The sequence below is a fragment of the Empidonax traillii genome, unplaced genomic scaffold (assembly GCF_003031625.1).
Source record: "Empidonax traillii isolate 1590-97213 ecotype Southwest subspecies unplaced genomic scaffold, ASM303162v1 scaffold455:size476776, whole genome shotgun sequence".
Classification (NCBI taxonomy): domain Eukaryota; kingdom Metazoa; phylum Chordata; class Aves; order Passeriformes; family Tyrannidae; genus Empidonax; species Empidonax traillii.
This window is the reverse complement of record NW_020955648.1, coordinates 270638-281145: the sequence shown is the minus strand read 5'-3', so window position 1 is coordinate 281145 and position 10508 is coordinate 270638. Positions and strand designations below refer to the sequence as shown.

The window sequence follows — 10508 nt, the reverse complement described above, 5'->3', positions numbered from 1 at the left end:
GATCCTTTGAACCATCCCATGTTTGAAAGGACACGAGACTCCTGGGGCACCTGTGCAGGCATTTGTGTGTATCCAGCCCGTGTGTGCAACTACCCCAGGCTCTGAGGTTACAACACTGGGCTCTGGCACCTCTGCTCGGGGCTGCACAAGCTGTCCACACCCCAGGACGATGCAAGGCACCAGCTTTGTATTTCCCCGTCCGCCTCCTTCGGGTTGTAGCTGCTGGTTGAAGCTGCTCTGGGATCTGTCAGCCACGTGGGGAGGTCGTTTTGCACCTCGGTGTTCAGGTTGCCACAGTTTGTGCCGTGACCGCTCCGCTCGACCCACCGGCAGTGTGAGGGTTCTGGCACCATAGCCCTGGGTGTCCCTTCTCTGGGGACAAGCCGAGGGCCAGGCAGCATCAGGGCTGTGCTGCTCTCTCTGCTGGCAGTAATTACGCTGTAGCTTGGTGAGATCAGGCAGGCTGGCAGGCAGCCCCTGTGTCTGCAGTGCCGGGAGAAGAGCCTGGCTCCGGGGAGAGGGCTGGGGAGCGTGGAGGGAGTGGGAGCAAACCCCGGCTTGGTGGCTGCCAGTTGGGGTGACAGACCAGGCCTGCTGAGGGCTGGACTGTACCTCACTGCACTGGTAGAAAAGGTGAACTGATGTTTTGGAGCACAGCAAGTTTTGGGGCTAATCCCTCCACTGGACCGCTGAGACCGTGGGAGAGGATGTCTTGGGGACTCGCACTGACTAATCCATGATTTAAGAGTTTGCATTTGCTGTCATCCAGCAAACACCATGTGCCAAAAATGACTGGAATTCACCCCATAGTCCTGATGAAGGTTCACAGCTTCACAAATTTCTCTCCTGTCAATCACTGCCTTCTCCTCAGGCATCTTATTCCAGCCCTGGGAAGAGAAGAGTGGGGAGCTGCAGCAAAGGAATGTGAGGAATGGGCAAAAAGAGTCTTACAAAGAAGAGAAGGAGGAAAACAAATCTCACTTGAGCAGAAATCAACCATCCACTGATGAGGACCCTGGAGAGGAGGAGTATCCATTTACCAGGAATGGGGAGAATAGCATGTACCACTCACTTCCCGTTAGCTGCTCTTTGCCTCTCTCTGCAGACCTCTGGGAGACAAGGACGGCTTCTTCCAAGCAGCTTTGTCTTGTCCTGCTTCCCTCCACTCTCAGCTAAATCAACAGCCTCGGGGAAAACAAAGGGGCAGAAGACACAAAACTCCCATAAACATCCAAATAGCACAGCTGGTGGATTTCATGCAGAGTCCTTTTCTTTCTGAAGGGGAAACAGAGAGAGCAGGGGGGAGGATGGGGCTCATGAGGACCCATGTCCAAGTCTTGGGTTCAAGTGTCACTTTCTATGTGGTTTCAGGAACGTTCTCGTTCGCCTTTCTCTTCTGAGCCATTGGAGTGTTTTCTTTTTCCTAGTGTATTGCGACTTCTGTGGCATAAAACGTAAGTTGAAAAGCCTCCCTGCTTCTGTTCTCACAAAGTCCACTGTGGGGGTAAAGAGAAAAACTTCTCTGATAAAATCCTAACTGTAGATACTTGAAGCCGAGGAGAGGTGTCCTTCTCCCCAGCCTTTGGGAACATTTCCTAGCCCAGGTGAGCTGCAAACTCACACATTGCCTGAGGTGGAAATCCTATGCTAGGAACACACATGACTTCTCTTTGAAGGCAAAACCTTTGGACAGGTAGGAAGCTGTGCTTATCTGCTTCCACGTGCTGCCCTTAGGGTGCTTTCCTGGGCTCCAGTGAGCTTGGATTCTGCAGATCTGGACATGAGGATGCTGCTTTTGTGCCTCTCCCTCTTTCTTGCTCCAGGTGTGTGGACAGCACCCTAAAATTGAGATTCACTCAAGCTCCACGTCCACACTGAATCTGGCTCTAGTTCAGACCGAGCCATTGCCAAGTGGCTAAAACTTTCCAGCATTACTTTTGTTTGCATCCCAGGAGTACCTGAAGGCCTGTCCCATGGCAGCAGATCACTTTATGCACGGTACTGTCGAAACACTGAGGCAGAGGAGGATGGGGAGAGGTCTGTGAAGGCTCTGCTGAGCTGCAGGACCTGCAGACCTCTTCCTGCAGAGGAGATTCATCTCTGGACATGACCATGCCAGTCCCAATGAGTTTAAAGTCCAAGAAGATGGGACAGCTATGGAGTGAGGGCAGATGAACACTTGCCCAGGTCAGTGGCATGGACAAGGAGCCTGCAGATCTCCAGCCCCCACCACTTCTCCCTGGAGAGGAAACTGGATGTGGTGGAAAAGCTTCTCTCTGCTCGATGCAAGAAGCCCCTCAGTGGCTGAACACTGTATAAACAGCAGCAGCAGGCTCCCTCCCCCTTTCCATTCCTGTTTGTTAAACACACGCTCTCTGCCTTGCTCTCATTCAGGAGCGAACACAGCATCCAGCTTTGTGAGGCAGGGGCTGTCAGTCACCCTGCCAGAGGGGGCTCTCCAGATGCTCACGGTGGGGTTCCAAAGCTACCCCTGGCCATGAAGCACCCTCTGGCAACCCAGATCCTCTCCTGACTTCCACGCTTCTCCGAGGACAGTTGCAGAAAAGTGCCTTTCACCCTTTTGCCACAGGTGGACTTCCAGAGAGCGGAGAGGACCAAGTGCTCCATCCTGGCCAGCGATGAGGCAGTAACTGGTGGTGAGCAGCTCAGTTCCTGAAGGAGGACACTCTGGCCTTTGCAGGTAGGTCGGGGAGGGCTCATCTGAGCAGCAGGGCTGAGATGGGGCCAGGACTTGGCCGTGCCACATGTCTCAGGAAAAAAAAAGCTCCAAGCATCTTTGGGAAACTGGGTTTGGGGACTGACAGCCCTGAGAGCTGGAATAGAGAAAGTGAACAAGAAATACCGGCAGAAGAGCTTCGAAAGGTCCGAGAGCAGAAGCAGGGAACCTGAGAAGCAGGATGCTGAGTGAGAACAGTCAGGAGAGCAGGTTGCTCCAGGGGGGCTGCAGAACCCAGGCACATACAGCTCTAGAGCAGTGCGCTGCAGGTGTGGGGCTGAGTGCGTGGCTGTCTGAGAAATCCTGATCTCTCCTGCAATTTCCCTCCTCGTGGCTTGATACAAACCTCCCATAGCTGTTCCATGCTGGGACTGCACACACTGCTGGCGCTCAGTGCTGCAACAGATCAGTGCCCTCAGAGAGGGAGATGCAAAAGGAGATGGGGGACTGCAGGAGGAAAATCGGTGTGTGCTTTCTCTTTGCACTCATTGCATGTTAATTGTTGAATAGAGAAATCCTCTTATAGTCTCGTTGCAGCTGCGTTTCACCTACAGAGTTTCTGGTCTGTCCCAAAGCAGGATACTGGGTTTTCTCCATGTTAATGAGACATTATTTCCCTCTGTTCCCTTGTCTCATCCAAATTTGAGGAGGTAACAGGCTCCCCAGGTTAACCAGGATCCATCCACCAAGGTGTCTCTGTCTTTCTGCATCCCCAACAACTAGTTTGTCTCCATCACAGTGTCACCCCCTAAGCTTTGTCTCCCAGCCAGCCTTGCTCTTCTCCCATGGCACGTCCCACAGGGCCCTGCACTGTTCCCCCCTGCTTTCTGTAGGATAAATTCCCATGGGAAAGCATACATCCCTGCCAAACAGATCTCTTCTCACCACCTTCTTTTTCATCCTGTCCTGAGCTGGGTCCTTGCCTCGTCTCCTTCAGAGTCTTCCATGGCTCCAGCCTAGGCAGGGATGCGAAAATATTTAGTGTGAGGAACCACAAGAAATCCCTGGTGCTTCTCCTCCTCACTTTGTCTCCCAGTGCCAGTTCTGTGCTGGGGTCCTCCAGGAGCAGTTCTGGGTGGCAATCAGTGTCTGATGCCAGGAGATTTCTGTGCCAGTGGGCCTGAGCTGGATAGATAATTTACAAAGCTGGAGCAGATGACGGGCAGATCAGAGTGTCAGGACAATCATCCCTTTCCTGGAGACGGAAGGACCTGGGACAATTTCTACGTGCTCTTTGGCTACAGGAAATCATCCCAGAGCTGCTGTTTGTCCTGAAACTTGCCCATTACACAGAGAAGGAGAAACCTGCTCCCCTTCCCCAGTCACATTTTCCATGTTCACGTAGTTCCTCAAATCTGTGTTCAGGTTTTATGCTGAGGGATGCAGAGTCTTCTCTGGTGGTGAATGCAGGAGGCTGGAGTTAGGAAACTTGGGCTCTGTTCCCAGCCCTGCTGTGGATGTGCTGTGTGGTCTCTGGCAGGCTGATTAATATCTCAGTTTATTTTGTTCTCCTCTCCTAAGTGCTGTGGGGTGCAGGGCTGAAATTTGCTGCCTCTCAAGTGCTGGGGGGGAATGTGAAGGTGGTAGAAGGTGCCTTGTCCTAGGGTGACCACCAGTTTCTGGTGGTGAGGGATGGTTTCAGACCTCCTTGTCACGGACACCTGTTTGAATATAGGGTTGGGGATGAGATCAGTCAGTGCTCCTGACTGGAATGGTGGAGATGAAGGGATTTCATGGAGTTGAGCTGCTCTGGAGAAAGGACACAGCATGGAAGAAACCAGTGAGCCAAATGATGGAAGTATCTATCCACCAGCCCTCGCACTCCAGCTCTGCTGTAGAAGGAGCCTGTAGATGTCATTAGCCAGCCAGCAGAGGCTGGCCCAAGTCCCTCCACTACCTCCTTTCAAATCAAACCAATCAGTCTTTGGACAAAATGAGAAATTCTAATTAACAAGCTCTGTTTTCTCCAGCCCTCTGCCCACCCCTCCAGCCCTGCTTTCTGAACCCTGCCAGGCTTTGCAGGTGGCTCTTTCAGGGCTGGATGTGCCCTGACAGACCTGCACCAGGCTGGCTGTGTGCCTGGGGCTGCAGCAGGGGCAGGGGGCATCCCCAGGAAGCAAAGATGTGTGAGTCCCAGGGCACCTACTCTAGGTCTTCTGTAGGAATGGATTTTGGACCTGTCACACTGGTCACTGTTCCTCTCAGTCGTTGACAGTAGAGTGCTGAGTGAATGGCTCCTTTGTGCTTCCCCCTTCCCAAATGCTGAAGCCTGCTGGCACAGGGAACAGCTCTCTGCCTCACTGGGAGCCACCCCTGGGCCCTAGCCCTGTCTCAGCCTGAACCTCAGCTGGAGCAGAGGGTGAGGATTACGGTTATCCTGACACAGGCAGCGCCCTGCTTCTGCATCCCTTCACGGCAGCTCAACACAGAGGAAAGGGCTTAGGGTAGTATTTCTGCCTCCTCCTGGTCTGTCCTGCTGCTTTGTTGTCCCAAAAGCAGTTGGCTCTCAGCTCCAAGGATTTTTCCATCTAGCCTGGCAGGCCTGTTAGGCAGGGGAGCGTGTGCCTGACAGCAGCCTACACATATGCCAGCACTTCCATTACTTGCTGGAACAGACCTCAGTCCACTCCTAGCAGCATCCCAGTGACCTCCAGGCAGCCCCTGGAGTGGGATCGTTTATTATGACCATTTTGTCTCCTAATTAAAATGTCTTAATTGATTTGTAATAGTTCCCCTTTGGAGAAAAACAAAACAAACGAAATCAAATAGTAACTCCATTAAGGCCATTTTGTTAGGAAGCGAAACAGCTCCAATAATTGTGATGTTCCTGGCTCCTCTCAGATGGTGGGTAGCTGCCAGTCTCCAGTGAAAGGAAATAGGCTGAGATGTGAGCATGGGAACTGGCAGTGGTGAGTGAGATGGGGAAAAAGGGAAGGGAGTGTCCACTCGTGTTGTGCCAGGACTTGGGTACTGAAGACAAAAGGGATAGGCAAGCCACAGAAAAGGGGATAACAAGTGATAAAGTAATGCTGGGCAATCTGGGAGGTCTAAAACGCAGACAGAGAGCAAGCAGGGAAAGCATAGCCACTGCAAGTGCGCCCAGCACTTGCTCTGTTTCCTTCCCTGACCTTGCTCTCCTGGCAGTGGGGTTTGCTCTGCCCCAGCTGCAGCACAGGTGGCTGAGGGCTGCTGCTGCTGGGGGAGAGGCTCTGGTGAAAAGGCGGTGGCTGTGCCACCTTCCCAGGGCCCTGCCTGCTCCCTGGCTCCCCTTTCCACTGCACCCACTGCAGGGCATGCCCCTGAACTTCTCTCTCCCTTCTTAGAAGTCGGGACCTGTCTTTGGTCTTTGGGGTTACCTTTCCAGGGCTGTTGCAGTGATGTTCTGGAGGTCTGAGATCACCCTTTAAGCAAACCCTCGCCCCAGAAGATCCACCCATTACTCCCCTACACTTTCCTAGTGGTCTGCACTTTCCTGGTATCTTAGCCCAACAACCTCATTTAGAGGAACCACTGGCATAAACTGGTCTGCAGAGTGAGATTTTAGGCAAGCAATCAGACACTGAGGGGGGCAGGAGAAAGGGTGCAAGCAGGGGTGGTTTTACTGCAGGCAACTCTTCTTCTAGGCCTCTGCAGGGTCTCAGTTTTGCAGCTGGCTGGGCAGATTCCTGGAAGCAGGTCCTGAGGGGAAATCACAACCCATGCTCTGAGGAGCAATGACAGAACAAGCAGCTATTTATTTTTGATTGCAATGTAATTGCTGTCACCTTCAGTACCTCAACACCATTTTTTTTAGGCTATTTGTTTAAGTAACGGGCTGAAATGCAGGTGTTCTGCATGGAAAGTGATCTCCCTTCCTAAGGACAGGCTGTCCTTAAAAGTTTGGCTTGCAGGGCACAAGACTTGCGGGAAGGCCACTGGCACCCAGTCAGCAGTGCTCCTGTCCCTCCTGGTACAAACCCAGACCAGCTCTTCCTCAAGGAAGATGAGAAGGTATTGAGCAGTTTGTCTTTAATTCCCACTTCATTAAAGCTCTTTGCCTCCCTCCCTTAGTGGAAGGGCATTTCTCCCCTCTCTGCAAACACACGATGCTCTGCACACCTCCCTGTTTGGGCAGAGTGATGACTTTTACTCACTTTTATTCAAGTCTGCAGTGGGAATGGGGGCCCCACGCACAGTGCTGGGGACAGAGGATATGTGAGGGGCCGTTTCCACCCCTCTCCACATATCCCAGCAGCAGTTCTGAGCCACAGAGGCTGAGGAGGAGCCAGGAACAAAGCTGGCTTTTCTCCTGCTGAGTTTGGATTCGATGGAAACCCAGCCGTGACAACACTCTGCTGTTCCAGTGGCACCGAACGCCAGCCAGGGGCTCCAGGCTGAGTCAGTTCTGGCTCCTCGGGCTCCTGCTCCCAGAGCCATCTCATGCAGGCGTTTGAGCACCAAGAGGCTGATGGATGCTGGGGCTCTGGCTCTCGGGCCTGTCTGTGCCTGGATGCCCTGAAAAGGCAGCAGATGCCTGGGTGTCACCAACAATGAGGGGACAGAGAGGTTCTTTTAGGGATCCTTGGCACAGTGGTGACGGCACTAAACTGTGGTTACAACTAAAGCTTTATTTCCTTATCAGGCTATTAGGATTAACATAGCACAGAATTCATGAGTGGAGCAGCATGGGATTTCCACAAGCAGAATCAGCATAGTACAATCTGTAAGAAGCAAAATACAGAGTTTATAAACAACTTAACTTAGGATTTCTAATCACCTAAGTAATACAGAATTCATAATGCAAGTTATAATTTACAATCACCCGGACCCTCTTCAGATTGGGCCAAATCCTAGTACATGGCTTGCTGTATCAATATAACAATCTAGACTCAAAAATCCTATAAAAGAATATGAGTCACTCACTGAATCCCCGAAGGAAGCAGAGGACGGTGGAGGTGCCCTTGGCCACAGGGTTCATGGGTCTCACTGTCCAGTAGTTCCCTTCTTAGGCCTTGTAACTGTGCTCTGTGTGCTCTCTCACTTCCCTGTTCTGTGATGGGGACATCAACACCACCTGCCTGGCTGGGTGCCTGTGACCTTCAAGGTCAGCAAGGAAGGGAATAATTGCCTGGTGCTCAGGAACCTTGAGACTGGCAGGGGAAGGAAAAAGAAAACTGGTATGTCTATGAGGTTCACAGGACCTTGAGAGCCTGATAATGAGGGTCAGGGAATGAATATGTGACACATTTGGTCACAGAGGAAGGCTGATAAAATGGTGTTAGCTATGCAACCCATATTATCAGGAGAGCAGGCAGTACTGGGTTGATTGGGTGGCAGCATCACTATCAGGAGCAGTGGCAGAGACTCACACAGAGACAGGGGAACAGATATTTTCACCTTGAGAGGTGAGAAATAAGAGACTGAAAAAAACTGGTGCACAATCCAGAAATAAATTGTTATGGGGAGATGGAGAAGAATACCTTGAATTTGAGAGTATCTTGTTGTTTTTCTCCTTCCCTAGTTCTTAAGGAGTTAGAACTCCGGGCATTTTTGTTGGCAAGTAAATCTCATCAAAGATGAGTGACACTATCATTAAGTTTTTCTGTCAGCCCCAAGAGGTTCCAAATGTTTGGCTTGTTTGAAGAGACTTTCCTGTTTTGCAAAGGCTGGCCTGAAGAAGAGGAAAGGCACTGTGCAAAGGGTTTTTTTCCCCTGTCCAATTCAAACAAACAGAATCTCAGAAACCTGAGTGAAAAGTTGCATTTCTGCTGACTTTTCCTTGGGGAACTGGCATTTAGCTGATCATAGACTCTAACAGAATGTTAGAGGGGCCGTTCCATGCGAAGGGGGAAGGAGGGAGGATGCCACTGCTGCTGCTGTTTAGCCCAAAATGCCATGTGGGACATGCCCTTTGAGTTTCAGCTCTTGCAGATGCTCTGCTGTCGCCTGTGCTCTCACTTCTGCTGTGTCTGTGTTCCAGACCTCCTTCTCCTGATGAAAAGTTTCAGACCAGGCATGGGACCATTTGAGGGAGCCAACAGCACTTTCACCTTGGAGAAGACGGCATTAGATGAGAAGCTGCCAGAGGGCTGGCGTGCCAAGGACTTTGTCACTCCTACCCAGGATCTCTCTGGCTCCCGCAGTGTTATGATGGACAGCACCAAGATCCTGGGGGTCCAGGTTGTCCTGATTGCTGCCTACTCCCTCATCATTTTGCTGGGGTTCATCGGCAACTCCCTGGTCATCTACATCATAGTCAAGTACAAGACCATGAGGACTGTCACCAACTTCTTCATAGCTAACCTGGCCCTGGCAGACCTGATGGTGGACACACTCTGTCTGCCCTTCACCCTGGTGTACACCCTGCTGGACGAGTGGAAGTTTGGAGCTGTTCTTTGTCACCTGGTCCCTTATGCTCAAGCTCTGAGTGTCCACGTGTCCACCCTCACCCTAACTGTGATTGCCCTGGATAGGTATCGGTGTATCGTTTTCCACCTGGACAGCAGGATTTCCAGGAGGCTCAGCTTCACCATCATAGCTGTCATGTGGCTGGCAGCAGCTGTCCTGGCAGGCCCTCTGGCCATCTTCAGAGAGTACCGCTACGAGGAAATCCCATCCATCAACCTCAAGATGGCTGTCTGCTCAGAAAAATGGCCCTCTGGTAACAACAGAGATGCCACCATCTACAGTCTGTCCATGCTCCTCCTGCAGTATGTTCTTCCTCTTGCAGTTATCTGTTATGCCTACACCAGGATCTGGTTCAAGCTGAAAAACCATGTCAGTCCCACTTCTAGGAACGAAAACCAGTGCCGGAGGAGGAAGACCACCAAAATGCTAGTGATGGTAGTTGTGGTATTCGCAGTCTGTTGGCTCCCCTTCCACATATTCCAGCTTGCCATTGACCTTGATCTGGTTCTTATCTTCCATGAGTACAAACTCCTGTACACTGTCTTCCATGTTGGGGCCATGTGCTCTACGTTTGTCAACCCCCTGCTCTACGGATGGATGAACAAGAACTACCGGAATGGCTTCCTTATGTTCTTCCGTTGCCAGGACAAGCCAGAAAGCTTCCACACTGAAGGCTCAGTTAGAGGGAGGTCATACATCTTCAGAGCCAACACCCTAAATGGGAGCATCAAACAGACTCCTGGCAATGGATCACTGCCCACAGAGGTTTAGGAATGGGACATCCACCTCCGGGACCGAGCCCAGAGACATTCTTAGGTGAATGCCTTTTTTTCGGACAGAATATTGTGCTGCCAATTGTAGCTACCACAGCCACATAGAAATACCCCCTGTACCTCTCAGAACAATAAATCTGGTGTATTTCTGCCTGACCAAACAAATGAATTTTTCCTTTCTGTGCGTTCAAGTTATGCACACAGAGGCATGAAAAAAATAACCCGCAGAGAAGGCTTTCATTTAGCCAGAAAAATACGCCCTTTTCACTACTTCCACTTGCCAAAGTGGGTTGCTCAACCTTTCACCCCCCTGACACATTACACACTGTAAATGTGGAATTGTTATTGTGTGCGATTGTTCATCTGTACCTCTCCTACCCAAAAGCCTTAATGATCCATCTTTAGCTGATGCCTCCAGAGGGAGGGAGACCTGCAAACGCCAGCTGGTGATTGCCATCACTCTGCCGGCCTGGGAAGGGGGAGGGCTGGCACGGGTTGAAGCTGGGCAATCCATGATCTCTTGCCCAGCGTTGGCATGAATCTGCATTTGCAACCCACGGGATGAGCTCCAGTCCTCAGAAAGCCCAGGAGGTGGCAGTGGCACTACTTAC

At 51.4% G+C, this 10508-nt stretch overlaps 1 protein-coding gene across 2 annotated transcripts; it reads left to right on the top strand.

Annotated features, from left to right (window-relative positions):
• Positions 1 to 2295: 2295 nt before the first annotated feature.
• LOC114063190 (neuropeptide Y receptor type 2-like) lies at positions 2296 to 10047 on the top strand. Of its 2 annotated transcripts, none has more exons than XM_027895304.1 (2): positions 2296 to 2701; positions 8697 to 10047. In XM_027895304.1, the coding sequence occupies exon 2, from the start codon at positions 8711 to 8713 to the stop codon at positions 9893 to 9895; it is 1185 nt and encodes a 394-aa protein (XP_027751105.1). In that variant the 5' UTR covers positions 2296 to 2701; positions 8697 to 8710; the 3' UTR covers positions 9896 to 10047. The 2 variants fall into 2 exon arrangements, with proteins under 2 accessions (XP_027751105.1, XP_027751106.1); XM_027895305.1 differs by lacking the exon at positions 2296 to 2701 and adding an exon at positions 7106 to 7228 and having other exon boundaries at positions 8639 to 10047.
• Positions 10048 to 10508: the final 461 nt, after the last annotated feature.